General features: G+C 38.1%; 1 protein-coding gene across 7 annotated transcripts in view; it reads left to right on the top strand.

Moving 5' to 3' along the window:
* SMAD2 (SMAD family member 2) overlaps nt 1–12,979 on the top strand; it is a 96,029-nt gene extending 83,050 nt beyond the window's left edge. For 6 of the 7 annotated variants that reach the window (XM_013992841.2, XM_005659449.3, XM_021092635.1 and 3 more), the window contains one exon: nt 4,218–12,979. In XM_013992841.2, the coding sequence (XP_013848295.1) occupies nt 4,218–4,341 (124 nt within the window). In that variant the 3' untranslated portion in view covers nt 4,342–12,979. 7 annotated transcript variants of the gene reach the window in all.

Here is a 17,808-nt window from a genome sequence, read left to right as displayed (position 1 = left end):
TTGACTGGAGCATAGAAAGTAAAGAAAGATAACACTGGCTGGATAAGTTGAAATGACTTCAATATAATGTTAAAAGGCGGAACATTATTCAATAATGTTCAATGTTCAGTAAAGTTAGGTACCAGGCACCATGCTGTGGTGTTTTTTTTTTTTTTTTTTTTTCTTTTCTAGGGCCGCACCTGTGGCATATGAAGGTTCCCAGGCTAGGGGTCTAATCGGAGCTGTAGCCGCCAGCCACAGCTCATGGCAATGCCAGATCCTTAACCCACTGAGCGAGGCTAGGGATGGAACCTACAACCTTGTGGTTCCTAGTCGGATTCGTTAACTGCTGAGCCACGACAGAACTCCCATGCTGTGTTGTAAATGCAGTGTCTCAGGGCTTTCAGCAAGGCTAGGAATTTCTGTTGTTTTTATACTTTTTATATAAGGTTGTAATCTTTGTAGGTTAAAAAAATTGTCCAAACTAATATTTATTTGGAAATAGCCTTAGAAGAGATTTGAAAATTTGCCCAAGGGCACATTCTGAGTGGTAGAGAGGAAACTTGAGGAAAGCTCTCCTTGACTCTAAAGATGGTAGTAGCAGTTACACAATTGAGATTTACGAAAGCTAATCTGTCCTCAGGGGATAAGATAGAATAGGTTATTGCTAAATAAAACAATTGATTGGACTCCACCTCAAAGAAGGGAAGACTTCATCAGCGTATTAAATGAAACTGTAAGCAAAATACTTAGTCTCTCTCCAATTCACATTACTGACTCTGAACATCTGCTTAAGATATTTACATAGTATAGTAATAGTACTTCTGTTTCATCAGCAGTTTGGGACCTTCTTTAGAATTTATTTCATTTCATTTAGACTTGATTCCCTGTATGACTTTCAAAGTGGTAAAATTTGAGATATACTGTTTTGCATACTTCATAAACTCTATTGTGTGTTACATATTTATATCCTAGAATGAAGACTTGTCACTATTTTGTCCCAGTTATGTTAGTAGAAGAATTCTTTTTTTTTTTTTTTTTACTTTGTCATAGTTCTCTTTTGTTTTAATCATTTCCCTTTTGAGGTGCAATAACTTTAAAGAATGGTGAATTTTTCTTCTGCTGGATTGAGTTGATATTAAAATTAGATTCAGCTAGAGACTAAACAACATGCTACTAAACAACCAGTGGATCACTGAAGAAATCAAAGAGGAAATTAAAAAATACCTAGAAGCAAATGACAACAAAGATACGACACTCCAAAACCAATGGGATGTAGCAAAATTAGATTCAGCTAGTATTATCTGATACCAGTTTATTAGGTCAGACTCTTTTTTTCCTTTAAAAGATTAGAATGTTGCAGAATGGTAGAGATTGGGTAGAATTAACTATGAACTGAAGAGATCAGGGAGAATTCCTTATCTATCTGTGGGTTTCTTTTTTTTTTTTTTTTTTCTTTTTTTTTTTTGTCTTTTTGCCTTTTCTAGGTCCACTCCCACGGCAGATGGAGGTTCCCAGGCTAGGAGTCTAACCTGAGCTGTAGCCACCAGCCTACACCACAGCTCATGGCAACACCAGATCCTTAACCCACTGAGCAAGGCCAGGGATTGAACCCACAACATCATGACTCCTAGTTGGATTCCTTAACCACTGCGCCACGACAGGAACTCCATGCGGGTCTCCTCTTAAGACCAATTTTTTTGTTTTGTTTTGTTTGTTTTTTCCCTGTCTTTTTTTTTTTTTTTTTTTTTTTTGTCTTTTTGCCTTTTCTGGGGCCGCCCCAGCGGCATGCAGAGATTCCCAGGCTAGGTGTGCAATCAGAGCTGTAGCCTCGAGCCTACACCAGAGCCATAGCAATGTGGGATCCAAGCCGCATCTGCATCCTACACCACAGCTCATGGCAGTGCTGGATCCTTAAGCCACTGAGCAAGGCCAGGGATCGAACCTGCAACCTCCTGGTTCCTAGTCAGATTCATTTCCACTGGGCCATGACGGGAACTCTAAGACCAGTTTTGATTAGGGATACTGCCCTTTGTTTACTGCGGACCGTGCTGTTCTTAATCCAGAGATAATTTTAAATCTATAGTTAAGAGGAGCAGTAATATACAGTGTGTTTTCATGGATGATGGAGTTAGTTTACATCGACTTTGGATAATAAAGTAGTTTCCTTTAACATGTACAGATCAAAATAACTCAGATACCCATATATCTGTGAACTGTGGAAACTTTTATCCTTAATGACACTGGAGTTGAGGAGATAGAGCTAAAGGTTGGATTTCCAAAACTTTTTCAGTTTCTTTAGTGCCAGCTTGATTGCCCGAATAAAAATCAGAAAGTGTAGTAAGTAGGAAATACAGATGTATGAATTCATAATTAATTGAGAACTGTGTCTCATTAAGTGAACTAGTATTGAAGCATGTAAACAGGTAGGGGACAGATAATGTGTGTCTCAGACTCTGAGCCGAGGGTTTGCATGCACAGAGTTTATTTGGGAAATGGAGGGCTCACTGGTAAGGAAGGAGGAAGTAGGGAGGGAGGTGGGGGAGGGAAGGCAGCCAGTACCATTCTTAAGCCATCAGCTGTGGTGGGTGGGTCACTAGAGCTACTCCCTTAGGAAAACTTTGGAAAACTGTAAAGAATACACAAAATTATCCCACCCAGAGGGAAAGGAAACTGAGCATGTAAATGCCAAGTCATGTGTCAATGATTGAGGGCTGTTTGGGGGATGTTAATTTCCTGGCCCTTCTGATCTGCTGAGTATGTTGGACTTAGCAGGGAAGTTCTCAGGCACAGAAATACAGATACCTAGAATTGGAAGTTGGCTAGAGAGCACAGAAAATCTAAAGGCTGTAGTGTGGGGCACTGACACCATCTGCTACAGAAAACCACATCCTGGTTTTAAATTATAGTGAGCATGCATCCCTTGAAGGTGGAGAGTTGATAATGGCCTCTTGTCATGTTTGAAGGGCTGTCACCTTGAAGAAGCAAGCCGACTTACTGACTTACTGTCTGTAATAAATAAGACAGAACTAAAATCAGTATGTGGAAATGACAGGATGTCATTGAACAATTTGTGATTCCCAGAGGATAGCTCATTTTATTGAAGTACTAGATAGAGGTGTTTCTTGTTAAAAGCCTGCATGATATGGCTAAAAGGGGTGTTGTCAGGGAAAATTGAACTTCAACTCTTAACATTCTGTGATACACTTGGGTCAGAGTTCTGGTTTGTTTTGAAATACTTTAAATTTAAACCCTGCTTTTTTTTTTTTTTTTTTTTTTTTTTTTTTTTTTTTTTTGCTTTTTAGGGCTGCACCCAAGGCACATGGAGGTTCCCAGGCTAGGGGTCTAATTGGAGCTATAGCTGCCAACCTACGCCACAGCCACACCAGATCCAAGCCACATCTGCAACCTGCGCCACATTTCACGGCAACACCGGATCCTTAACCCACTGAGAGAGGCCAGGGATTGAACCCACAACCTCATGGTTCCTAGTCAGATTTGTTTCCGCTGTGCCATGATGGGAACTCCTCCATTTAGTATTTTAATTTTTTATAATTAAAATTTTTTTTTTATTTTTTTGCTTTTTAGAGCTGGAGTTGTGGCTGCACTCACGGCATATGGAGGTTCCCAGACTAAGGGTTGAATAGAAGCTTCCGCATGCCTGCCTACACCACAGCTCATGGCAACGCCAGATCCTTAACCCACTGAGCAAGGCCAGGGATTGAGCCCGCAACCTCATGGTTCCTGGTCAGATTCATTTCTGCTGGATCACAGCAGAAACTCCCTAAAACCCTGCTCCATTTAGACTCAAATATTTGTTGAGTATCTTCTATCCTGTGGATGATTAATAAAGTAGAGTGACTTTTTATATTCCAGTTTGTTTGGGGCAGAGCTGGTTTATGTTTCTTGCCCTGACAATGATTATGGTAACTACATTCTCACTTTAAAGTGTGCCATTTTGGATGGTAAATAATAAGGTTACCCTACTAATCTTAATTTGAGGGGAATAGAATGTTTTTATACATCTGTTTAAAAGAAAAAAAAAAAAAAAGCCATCCATAAGTACTTTGTTAGACTTTGAGGATAAAAGTTATCAAAATAATAGGTATCCAAACTTCATACTTGTTCAAAAGAAATGTAGATTTTAGTGTATGTAGCCTTTGGATTTATCTAAATTCTTACATAGCCATGTTATTCTTTTAATTTTATGATGATTTTCTTGCATTCTTTTAAAACAGAAGGCAGACAGTAACAAGCACTCCTTGCTGGATTGAACTTCATCTGAATGGACCTCTACAGTGGTTGGACAAAGTATTAACTCAGATGGGATCCCCTTCAGTGCGTTGCTCAAGCATGTCATAAAAGCCTCGTCACCAATCAAGTCCCATCAAAAGACTTAATGTACCAACTCTTCTGTCATAGTATTTGTGTGTGGTCCCCGTGGACTGTTTATGTTTACTGTCCAAAACTTCAAGAGAGAAAACAGCACTTGAGGTCTCATCAATTAAAGCACCTTGTGGAATCGGTTTCCTATGTTCAGATATTAGGTGGGAAAATTAGTGTCTAGAAATACCCTCCCATAAAGGAGGAAGAGAAGATTTTAAAGACTTACTGATGTCTTGTTGGGCATAAAACTGGGTGTCCCGAAGGTTTATTAATAACAGTAGTAGTTATGTGTACAGGTAATGTATCAAGATCCAGTATCACAGTATTGTGCTGTTTATACATTTTTAGTTTGCATAAATTAGGTGTGTGTGCTGCTTCTTGATTTAGGCAAGCCTTTATAAAGTTACAGTACCTAATCTGTTATTCCCACTTCTTCGTTATTTTTGTGTGTCTTTTTTAATATATAATATATATCAAGATTTTCAAATTATCATTTAGAAGCAGATTTCCCTTGTAGAAAAACTAATTTTTCTGCCTTTTACCAAAAATAAACTCATGGGGGAAGAAAAGTGGATTAATTTTTGAAATCCTTGACCTTAATGTGTTCAGTGGGTCTTAAGTATTCATTCTTTTTGTGTTTGTTCACTTACTGCTAAATCTCATTATAAGCAAACCTTATGGAAAATCTCTCCACCCCTGTTCTCCATTTCCACTTTTGTCCTGATACCAGAACAGCGTAGCATGATATCCATCATATCCATCGCCAGGAATGGTTGCACTGATACTGCCAGCACCAGTTGGTTCTGGGGTACAGTCAGAATTCATATGAAGTCTGTCCCTCTGTCTTACCAAGTTCCAATTTCAGCAGATAATAGTAGACTTGTGCAACCTAGCAGTCTTTACACCTCATAAAATATGCACAGGTGGCAGTATAGTTATTTTCAGGGATATGCTACAATTATTTCAATAGGTTCATCCTTTTTAAAAAATCAGTCTATTGATACAAACACTCTTTTTAAAAAGATATTTTAAAATATTTCACTAGCAGACCTAGAGCTCTTTGAGTTGACTTTCATTTGATTTAGTTACCAGATTGTATTATGAAGTGAACCTTTTGTAGATGCAATCGCTTCTGCAAAATACCTAGAAAAGTAATGCAGAGGTATGATCAGCTGATAAGGGCCATCTGTTTTTAAGGTATGTTGTATTAAATTTATAAAATCTGTTATTCTACATAGTAATGAATTCCAAATTTTAAAAGTTGAGGGGAAAACAGTTTAGCAAGTTTTTTAGCTTATAGTTACCTGCATTTTGAGCTGTTCTTAACGAATCCTGAATATGTGGTGACTTTTAGAACCAACCATACTTTATGCTCTGCAATGACAGGAAATGTCAAAAGCTCTGCTGATAGTCCCTTCTGCAGCAAATAACCCTTATTTCTATTATCAACTCATTGCAGTTTAAGCATTTCTTGTTTGCATCTCAGTAGAAATGGAAAATAACCACTCCTGGTCCCCTTTTAGTAAGTTCTCATATTTTTGAAGACAGATTATCTTTGGTATTTGTTTTTCGAAACCATATTCACCTGTCTCTACAGGTGTTATTTTCAATACTCTCACCATTTGGTTGTTTTCTACTAGATAGTCCCCATTTTCAGATATTTGTGTATGCATGTACATGTTCCTGTAAACTTGCAGTAGTCTTTTTTATTATTATTATTCATTTAACAAATATTTATTGTTCAGCTGTTATGTGTGCCAGGAACTTTCTTCGCCTTTGAGTAAAGGTGAACAAGACAGATATGGTCCTTGCCTTTGCTGAGATATAACAGTTTATTAGCTTATTTGTCTATGAAGGAGATAAACAGGGTACTGTGATAGAACATAGCAGAGGGGAGGCTTCTGTAAGGTAGTGATGCTCAAGCTAACACTTGATGGGAGAAAGGAGCCAGCCATGTAGAGAGCAAGGGAAAATAGGCATTCTTGGCAAAGAAAATGGCGTCAAATGCAAAGGCTCATTTTAGAGGAAACTCATTATGTATTAGGTATTAAACCTCTACACATCCAAACTTGAGGATCAGATTGGTTCTACAGTTTATAGTAGTTGAAGGTGGCCTTATTTTGTGATAGACTGCTCCATGTATCATTCTTACTAATATTTCCTCTTGCTCAAGCCCTTACTGTAAAACGTTTATACTGGGTCAGTACCATTCAACTCAACAACCCTTTCTTTAATTCTGCCTTGGGCAGATTTTAACCACTGTAGTGATTAGCTGCTTGCTTCCAGACATCCTGTTGCCCGCTAATCACTACTTGTACAGCCCAGACTGTGGATAGAGAAGATGTCCCAAGAGTTCACCACCATCAGACCTGTTGGAAGTAACCAGTGAAGGCTCTGCCCTTTGGAAGTGTTTACTTCTTTGAGAACTTGTGGTGTCAGGGAACAGTTCTGGGGCAAAGTAAAACTTCGAAAGTGGTTAAAAAAAAAAAAGTCCTGGCACTTATTCTTGCATTGATATGTTACATGGAACAGTGCCATCTGTAACATTTCAATAGTGAATCACATCTCTACAGTTATGCTGGGATTCTTCTGTACAATGTGAAACTGGGACTCAGCTCTTTGGAAACACCTGTTCTATTGAGCAGTTAGGCTTAAGCAGTTGACTTCATGGTGGTGGTGGTGGTGGTTACCTTTGTATGAGTATGTCCAGTGGTCTTATTTGCTTTCTAATGAGATGCTGTTTTGCATTATATTTTCTCCACTGTGCCCTAAATTATTCTGGTTTTTTTTTTGTTTGTTTTTTTTTCCTCCCCTTTATAGGGTTTGTTTTCATTCTTCTAGGTAATAAGAACTTCTCTCCGTAGAATTTTATCTTTAAATTAGCCACATCATTTAGAATTTCTTCTACACAATGCTGGTGATTTCCTCTACACAGTGCTGGTAATTTCCTCATTTTAACAACATGAGAACTGAATGACCACGCTGCCCACCCCATTTCTAAGGCAAATGGTGGTTTTCACAGTGGTTGATACACACCTTAGTGCTGGTTTGGGGAACTGGAGGCTGGTGACATTCCCACTAACTTTGGCCTAACCAGTGGCAGCTACATTTTTATTCTGTATCGGAGTTCCATATCTATTTCTTCCTTCCTTCCTTGCTTCCTTCCTTTCTTTCTTTAAGTTTTATTGCTTAAAATTTTTTTTGACTTTTCTAATTATTCATTATGATACACATTCATTCAATAAACATTTATTGATGCCTGTTCTTTATGTAGCCAATGTGACAGATTTTGAGTAATAAAAAGATCCCTGGGATTTGGTACTGACCCTCAAGCTGTCTTATTCTTGGCAGGGGGGGAGGATAGTTTCTCTCTCAGGACCTGTCACTTTGCCATATGGAAATCTGCCTAATTTTTCTTGAAAGCTAAATATTCTTATTCTGTACTCTCACCCTTATTATTCTGTATTCTGAGTATATATTTGCAGATTGTTAATATCTAGGTCTTTTTGTAACCTTAAACCATACCTGATTTTGCTTGATTCATCTGTCTTTTACGCATTGCCAGATTTTCTTCTTTGTTAAAATTATTTTAGTTTCCCTTTATTTGTGCCTTTATTGTCAATTTCATCAAGACTAAGATTATGAAAGTGAAAAACAATCAGTCTAGTCTCTTGCTAGTTGAAATCAAATAAAAAAGTGTGTGTGTGTGTATATATACACACACACACAGTTGGTTTCTCTACCTCTTTCCAAAACTGTCCAGATGTACCTTTAACAGCTTTCTTTTCTTTTTTCTTTTTTTTTTTTTTTTAAGTAACTAAATATTTTGAACATTTGTTCAATCATCAGCACCCTCCTGGTCTGGATAGTGATGGAATATGATGTCACACAAGACAATCTTGACTGGACTTAAAATCTGTCTCTATGTACGGTCTTTGCTTTCATAGCTAAACATACCAGTTCCACACATTGCTCCCGCCTCCACCATTCCACGAGTATCTTTTTAGATAACTAGCTAGTCTGTGTGCCCAAGCAGCCCATGGTGTTTTCTCTTACTTTGATGCAGCCCATTGATGTTTAGACACAACAAATCATGGCCCCCCTTTTTTTCCTTCATGAGCTTTAGTTTACTAAACCCTTGATATTCCTCAATTGAGCTTTCTTCTTCCTTGTTTTAACAGTGTGTATTCCCTAGTGGTTTTGCTAGTTGCCCTCTTCTTCACCAACCATGTTTTCTCTCCATACATCAGAATGTTTCTCTTCTTTGAATTGTACTAAAGGCCAGAAAGGACAGTGCTGTTCACACCCAGGGTCCTGGTTTCTTCATCATGAAAGTTGACTTTCAGACTGGTCAATCACTGAAATCCTGCAATTTGGCTCAGAAATTCTATCCAGGTAAATGCTTTAGTGATGATCAAATAGCACAAATCACCAGATTCTGTTTTAAATTTATGTTTAGGGAGTTCCCATCGTGGCTCAGTGGTTAACGAATCCGACTAGGAACCATGAGGTTGCGGGTTCGATCCCTAGCCTCACTCAGTGGGTTAAGGATCCCGCATTGCCGTGAGCTGTGGTGTAGGGTGTAGGTCGCAGGCATGGCTCGGATCTGGCATGGCTGTGGCTGACGGCTATAGCTCCAATTAGACCCCTAGCCTGGGAACCTCCATATGCCACTATGTTTAGGTTATGACCTTTTCCAGCAGTTGCAACCAGTGATAACCGCATAATACTATCATGTTTCCACCTTGGAGCATATTGGGTTGTTAGATTTATTTAGTACAATCGAGAGTAATAACCATAGTGTGTGGTGTCTTGAGATTGTTAGGATCCTATTGGGTTCCTTTTATATTTTCAAGTTTTCATGAATATTTTGTCTGTTCACACTATCTTTTGTGTGAGGGTATTGAGGGACAAATTATTTCTTGGAGTGGAATTCCTGCATTTGGAGCCCCAACCAGGAAATGAAATATATTAGATATAGATAGCCTCACGGTAGCTTTTATGAAAAGAACTTGTCTACTGTGTTCACGTAATTTCTCAAGTAGGAACTGTTTTATCTTGGGTATAGCTGACTTTATATGTAGCATAACTGCCTTAAATCTTTTTAGTAGGAAATAATATAATGTGTATGTATGGATTTATATATACACAAACACAGGAAAAGAAGCTTAACAGAAGGGGTTGTTTATCTGCATACATTTGAACGGTGTTCAATGATTCTGTTGTTCAGATCTCAGTGAAAATTTTTTAATTTGCTTGCAGACATTTTCCTCTCATGGACAGACCATCAAAGTAAATTTTTTATTCTGCTGGAGTCCTAACTTGGTGGTTCAGTTAGTAAGCCATTTTTCAGCAGCGTGACAATTGAGGGTCATAACTGAAATTCATTAGCATCCTCCCCCACCCCCAAAAAAAGCTCGATACTGACTTACAGTTACTTTTCTTTTTTTTTTTTTAAATGATGTTAGCTCGTGTGCCCTGCCCTACACTTGTCCACCTGGCATAAGATTTCTGTTTAGGATACCCTGAGAAGTACTGCTACGAGGTCAAATTTTCTGTATTTAAGGGTAGCCTGAAGATAACTTTCTTAGCCATGCTTAGCAGAAATGGATTTTCCAAAGTTCTGTGGGCCATTTCTGATTCTCAGAGGATCTGACCAGAGTGTATCAGCCTAACTAAGTTAACTTCAGTGTTAGTTGGTTTGCTGCCATGAAATGCCTAATAGACCCAAAAGTTCAACATTACCGCTAAGGATGGGAGTAGGGCTCATTAACTTCACACAAAGGACTTTTAGATTTTTCTCCAACAAAATTTTCCAAAAATGATATTCTTCTACCCTCTTGAAAAAAAAGCAAAAACAAAAACAAAAACTTTGTCTTCCTGTTTGCTCTTTTGGGTGGGGTGGGTAGGGGTTTACTTATTCTTTCTAATTAACGATGATAATTTATTGAACCATGAAATCCATAATAGACTGATTTGAGGACAAAAGTAAAGTGTTAGAATTGTAAAAATACTTAACTGTTACATATTTTTCATTTCACACTCTTTCTCCCTGTGGCTTTAACACTTTTGACTATTTTGCAGCTTCATTCACTAGATAACTTGACATATTTGTTTCTGTATTAAGTCCTGCTCTTTACACTGCTGTAGCATGAAGTTGGTTCTCGGCATTTGTCTTTAGAAGTCTTACTAAAGTCTTTTCTTCCAAAGAGATTTCCTTCTCACCAAGTTCCTAAGAAAATACCCATTTGTCTCTTTTTTCACATTCTTGAATTGTTCAAACAGAAAAAAAAAAAAAGTTGGTGAAAAAGATTAGGGTCCTTTTCTAATGAATGTATGCATTTGCTTTAAGAATATAGTCATTTGTTAATTTTATGTAATCTATACACAGATTAATTTAAATAAGGAGAAATAATTATCACATACATAGCAAGTAGGTAACTTGCATGGATTTTACATTTTTTAAAAATGCCCTATTTTTTGGCAAAACATAGAACCCAAAATGGTCATTTCTTAGACCAACTCTATCTCAGGCTTCATTTTTCTCTTTTTTGACCCTGGCCATAAAGGCATAAATGTTTATATCTTTTTCTTAGTGATAGTGAAACTGTGACACTAACCATTTCTATACAAGACAGCAAAACAAAAACTAGAAAGATTAGGATGAAAGCAGTCGTGCAGTTGTTGAGCTAGATCACAGCATTGTAGGCAAAATAAAAATATTCATATCTGAGGGAGTTTTTTTTTTTTTTCCTTGCCGTCTTTTCCCAAGGCCAGACCTTCTGGTAGAGCACAGTTAAAAGTAACATAATTCTGGGCCTTTGTAGTCTGAGGGAAATATCTCCAGTTGGCAGTCTTCTTTTTAATATGTGAAGCAAGAATGTGGGAAATAGTTGGCAAGGAATATTTTCACCTAAAAAAACAAAAAATATGAAAAGATTTAGAACTGGATTATTCATTTAGCTCTGAAAATCTCAAAAAGATACAGTAAAATATACTATATTACTGGGCAGAACCAGAAGAACCTTGTAGAGGATTTGTCTGAAAATGGGTTTCAAGGATGAACTTTTCTACACAGCTCAGTGATTTGCTTAAGTCCTACCAACTATTATTAAAATTGACACTGTTAAATATTAAGATATTTTTTGATTTCTAGGAACTAGCTATTAGCAGGTGTCCTAAAAATATTTTTGAGCTGATTCCCTCAATAAGTAACCCTACTGTCTTGAAAATTCTTAGCCTTTTTCTAGTGATAGAAAGTGAGGAGTAGGTAGTGTTCTTAGGGTGCCCAGCTGCTCTTGTGTGCCTGGGGCCACACTATCACCTGGGTGCAGGGCTTTTCCCAGAAAAACCCCAGGTGCACCAGGAGGAGCTGACAGCCCTAGGTGTTCCTGTGATTTACCTTAAATGTCGTAGTACTTGCAGCTAAATTCAGCTGCCCTCTGACCATCATCATTTCTGATACTTGTCTTCCAATTACTTATTACCATGGATGGAATGTGAGATTTTTAACAAACAGTAGCGAATGGCATCAAGGTTGTAGTGAAACCAACACTTAGTAACCAGGAAAGATAACTGGTGGTTTACTGAAACAGAAAAGGCAACTAGGTAGCAAAGTTCTTCTGAACCTGTGTGCGTAAGTACAAATCATGTCTTTATGGGGTTGGATTTAATCAGAAATGTCAGTGTTCACAGTGAAAGAAAACTGAGTAGCGTTGTGGATTCCTTCTCTCTTGAGGGAGAATATGGCCTTTGATGCTCTCTTCTCTGCTACATTCCCTAGACTATCCTGCTCAAGAAGCCAGAATGTGGTACTAGTGTGTTCTCAGTGAGTGTCATGTTAAGATTACTAAATGCATCAGCCAGTGGCAGGAATTGGGTGTCGGGATCCAGACTGAGCAGTGCCCTCAGCTGATAGCCTCTTGCCGCTCAGGTGCTTACCAGCTCTGACACCGACCACGGGAGGTGAGATTTTTCTAAGACAGCATTAATTTTGTAATGCAATATGATGGATGCAGAGTCTGATACTGTTTCCCTGTGGTGGTCCTCAGAGACTGCATCCTCTGTGCACTGTGATGTAGATGGTAGCTGTGTTCTTTGTAAGCTTTAATCTTATGATTGTCAAAATATGATGTGGTTCCAATTTTTTAAAATTAAACGATGAGCTGAGGCTTTATTTCAGCTGGTTTTCAAGTTAAAATTGTGAAATACTGATTTCCTTCTCTCCACCCACACCAAATATTTTAGTCTATTTAAAGTACAAAAAAAAAAAAAATAGTTAAGAAAACATGGCTTAAATGTCCTGTGATTTCTGGTCAAATTTTATATATATTTGTGTGTGTCTGTATGTGCTTTCACTTTTTACCTTGTTTGCTCTCTACCTGTGTTAACAGTACTTTTCACCATTGAAAGGTGAACATTTTTCCTAGCATTAAAAAAAAAGCCATTTGAGTTGTTTACCGTGTTATTACGGGAGTAATTTTTAGTTGTTTTCATTGATTTTTATTTCAACTGATCTCTTCTTAGAGGGGATTATATTTTGCTGACCACACCTTAAATCGTACTGAAACCAAAAAAAAAGTGTGTATTTCATATAATGGAATTATGATATTCAGAGTGCATCTTTTTAATTTTTTTTAAGTTTGATGTTATAGAAAAAGTTTATCCCACTGCCCTGGCAGACAGATCTGCACTGCTTAATATACGCATACAGCACACACTTCACGGTGCTAGTAAGCATTTTACTTTATTTCAGAGTTTGCCCATGCCAAATTAATGGTCCAGTCACATGGTCTATGCTGTCAACAACAGGCTAGAAGGTAAAATTCACATTTACTCTTCCAATGTACTCTTAGCAAAAAACCAAATATTATTTTTTAAAACGATATGTAATACATGTTATCATCATGAAATAACCGAAAAACAAACTTTTTAGATCAACCACACTTTCTTTGTGCCTTGCAAGAGCTCAGTTCCTAGGATGAGTCAGTACTCTGGCCAGCAGACTACTTTCCTCAAACCACTTAAAACACACATGCTTTAGGATGAAACAGAAGGGACCTCAAAGGCTAAAAAAACACTACCCTCCTTGAATAGTCCTTCATCAACAATTTTGTATTGGTGGTTCTATCCCTGGCCTCACTCAGTGGGTTAAGGATCCGGGGCTGCCGTGAGCTGTGGTGTAGTTTGCAGATGCGGCTCGGATCCTGCATTGCTGTGGCCTGGGCTGGCAGCTGTAGCTCTGATTTTACCCCTAGCCTGGGAACTTCCATATGCTGCAGATGCATCCCTAAAAAGTTTATGTACATATATATACATGTATATGTATATATATGTAGAAAATCTACTTAAACAAATTACTGTAATTACTACAACATACAGCTTTCTAAACCATCTAAACAGAGCTTTCCAACACTGAATTACAACATCACATCAGTTGACAGATGACTAGAAGAATATTCCTGCTAGTTAGCCTGCTGTTAATGACCCTGGTCATCTGCACTGGGAGATTTTTATATTAATAACCCCAGTGTCCATAACCACATTTTCAGGGGCCGAAGAGTAGGAGAGACGTGTTGTTTGTTTGGGCTTTCTCCCCACTTGGCAAATCCTTTTTTCCCATTGCTTCAGAATAAATTGAAAACCCTAGTGTGGAAAGCATGCCTATTAATATCAAACAAATGTACTCCAGTGCATTTGTTCTCAGTACCAGGTGTGCGCAAGAACTAGGGTGAAGTCTGTGTTCATCTCCTGCTCAAGAATAAATTTGCACCATGCAATTATCTAGCTTCCTTTTTAACAGAATCATTCTTTTCATCACAATAATACAAGATGAGTCCAACCTAAACATTAAGTTTGCAGATGATTTCAGCTGCAATGAATAAATGTGGGAGTACTTATAGGACTGGTAACTGAAGCTAGTTTGTACACAGAAAGACTTAAAATAATGACACTCTTAAAACCATCCACATTCACTGAAGGCAAGAACACTGAATCACATGTATGGGCCAGTTCTGTAATGGGCCAGCAACACACTGGTGTTGTTAGGAAGCTATGAAAGAACAGGATGTGTTACTGTGCTCCAGTCCAAGCAACTTGACTTTATTGTTCATTATAGAATAAATGGAGTTTGAGATAGGGATTTGCCTTAGGTTTTACAACTTTCAATTGCTGTGTTGGCTGCCTCTGCACCTACTTTAATGCTATGTGGCAATAAGTTTGCTTTAAAAGTTTAAAAAGTAGTTTAGGAAAGACTCAATCACAAGAAGTTGCTTCTAGACAATGCGATGCAGGACAAGTTGGGGACCGTTCAAAATGAGATCTTGGAATAGAATTCTTGTTTGCGGATCTGAACGTTCATGAAAGCTACAACCACAGGCTAGGTAGGTGTTAATAGTAGAACTGAGACTGGACAAGAGATAAAAGCCAAAGATAACTCTTCACCTTGGGTTTCGAAGTCTGCATAGAAATTGGACTACTGAGCCAGCTGGCTGGGGCGAAGGATGTGAGAGTACCAGCCATAACCCCAGCCCAGGATGGCCTGCTTCTTTGGGGGTGGGGGAGTTTACACATATACATATAGGTGTGTGTGTGTATTAAGTGAAATTTAACTTTTTGCTCACAACTAGAGATTATTAATCTAGAGAACCCTCTGAAATTTTATGCAAAATCTTTTTTTTTTTTTTTGTCTTTTTAGGGCTGCACTGAGGCATATGGAGGTTCCCAGGCTAAGGGGTTGAATTGGAGCTGTACCCTACACCACAGCCACTGCAATGCCAGATCTGAGCTGCATCTGTGACCTACATCACAGCTCATGGCAATGCCAGATCCCCAACCTGCTGAGCGAAGCCAGGGATCAAATCTGCGTCCTCATGGATGCTAGTCAGATTCATTTCCACTAAGCCACGATGGAAACTCTGTTTTATTTTTGTTTTTATTTTTTATTTTTTTTGCAGAATCTTTTATACATGTAGATTTCCATGGTGAGAAGTAGCAATCATCAGAGGCCTTAACCACTGCCCATCTTGAACTTCAGCTAGAATTAACTGATTTTTTTTTTTTTTTTTTAGGCCTACATCCACAGCATATGGAGGTTTCCGGGCTAGGGGTCAAATTGGAGCAGTAGGTGTGGGCCTATGCCACAGCTACACTACAGCTCACAGCAACACCGGATCCTTAACCCAGTGGGTGAGGCCAGGGATCAAACCCAAAACCTCATGGTTCCTAGTCAGACTCATTTCCATTGCGCCACGATGGGAACTCCCCTGTGATTTTAATATGTGATTTTTAAGGTTTTTTTCCATGAGAGATATCTCTAAGCTATATTGACTTGTTATTGATAGTATTTGATCATGCTTTTAAATATAAATGCCATGTAAATAAGATTTTAATATAACTGATGACCCATTTTTTTAAGTGGTTGTTTGCAGTTTTTAAGTATGGGCTGCAGTGGGAAAAATGAAGATTCATACAGCCCTAGCTTAACATCTGAAATAAAATATTCTAGGTTGCCTTTTTATATTGGAAATATTTTTATATTGGGAAAAAAAACAGATTAGTGTCTTCGTTTTACCCAAGAACCACAAGCTACTTCATGCCAACTTTTAAATCAAGATCCTGAATAATAGCATGTTGTATCACCACATTTTAAAAACGTACTTAGTCAATCACAAACACATTTTCTAAGGAATTGAATTTTATAGAGATAATTGAATGCTTTCATCTGTAACAGAATTAGTGGCCTGCAAACCACTGTGGTTTCTTGCTTTCCTCTGAAGTTGTTAAAGGGGGAATTTTCTGCTCCAAGTTACATGCATAAAGGAAGTATGATGCAAAGGAAAGTTCAGTTTTTAAATTCTTTAGCAACAGCTACAGACATATAGTCATCCTCTGAAAGTTTAACTACTTTTTAACTAAACAATTGTTTTCCTCTTTTTTACCATTCCAAGTATCCAGGTGCTTAAATTTAACATAAGTATAAAATCAAATATGTTAGTAAAATGAAGCTAGATTTGGTAAATTGAATTTGGAGTAAAATTTCTAGCAATGTCTATACAACCTCTCAAATTATATGGTGTAACTTTCATTTCCCAAAATGTCACTTAATTCTGTGTTCTTCCCCCTATTTCCCAGCCTATTCTTATAACCTCCTGCAATTAAAGTAACCCTTAGAAAACTGCCTTCTCTTAGAATATTTAATCGATTTGTTTCTGTTTTTTAAGAACCAAAATCACAAAAGGAGGAGATGTTTGAGAGTCTGACTTGTTATTACATTCTTCTGATCACCTTTAAAATGGGTGCATATTTTGTGTATCCTCTCTTTACTCATTTATTTTTTTTCATGGGTGTACTTTCATTTTAATCAGTATTGCCACCGAGGAACAACGGATCTTCAAATTTATAATCTACATAATTAGTAATTGGCTGAAGGAAGCTATTGAACATAAAATCCTTTAAGATAAAACAGAAATGGTAGAAGATCTATATAACTTAGTCTATGATTAGCTGGCTGTTTCTCAACTGGTTCCAGCAATGTCTTAAAGGACATTTAAGCAGCAAGAATGCTGAGGGTTGAGATGCTTGAAGACACAGCCCTGTAATGGTAAATGCTTCAGTTATCTTGGATAATGGAATAAAACTCAGTTGCCTTCTTTAAACAAACTTTCTGTCTTTAATGACTTTGGACAGAATAACATCCTGCTAGTTTTAAGCTCTGGTTATCATTTTCAATGTAAGAGAAAATACAGCTGAACTCAGAATCTGAAGTCTTGGGTTTGGGCCCCTGTTCTGCCAATTTATGGTGACTTTAGATAATTTCATCAGTCTGCTTCAAGTTCTTCATTTCCTCAAATTCCCCGAAATGAAGAAGTTACTTTTCAGAGTGGTTATGAGGATTAAATGAGAGCGTTTCTTACAGAGCAGGAGCTCAGTGCTGGATGACTGAATCTGCGGTCATTGGCCTGTCAGATGGCAGCAGCAAAGAAGGTCCTTGCTCCCAAACCTGCCTCTCAGAAAAACTTCAAGAGATATCACACTGAGAGATGTCAAATAAATGAGGGCCTGTGGGGCAATTATCTGTTGCCACAAAAGTAATGCATCACAGCCATAAAAGCCCAGTGGCTGCAGTTTTAAGCATTCATTTTGTTTATGAGGTAGATCATTGATTTAGATGGGGCATCCCTAGGTGGTTCTAGTTTTGCCTGGCTCACAGCAGAGGTGGATTTGACAGGGGCAAGTCAGCCCTTTTCCAAGTCCCATCTTCCCTCACCTTCCCCAGACAATGCTTTCATAAGGTGCCAGAAGACAATGGCAACCAAGGCAAACGACACCAGCCCCTTTCAAGACTTCACACTCCATGCCAACCAGCATGTCCTGCAGAAGCAAGCACAGAGTGAAAAGGCACTGCACAGTGAAACAGCAAAGGAGGAGGTCAATAGGAGGGTG

Source organism: Sus scrofa, chromosome 1 (assembly GCF_000003025.6).
Source record: "Sus scrofa isolate TJ Tabasco breed Duroc chromosome 1, Sscrofa11.1, whole genome shotgun sequence".
Lineage (NCBI taxonomy): Eukaryota > Metazoa > Chordata > Mammalia > Artiodactyla > Suidae > Sus > Sus scrofa.
This window is presented reverse-complemented; position numbering and strand designations above follow the sequence as displayed.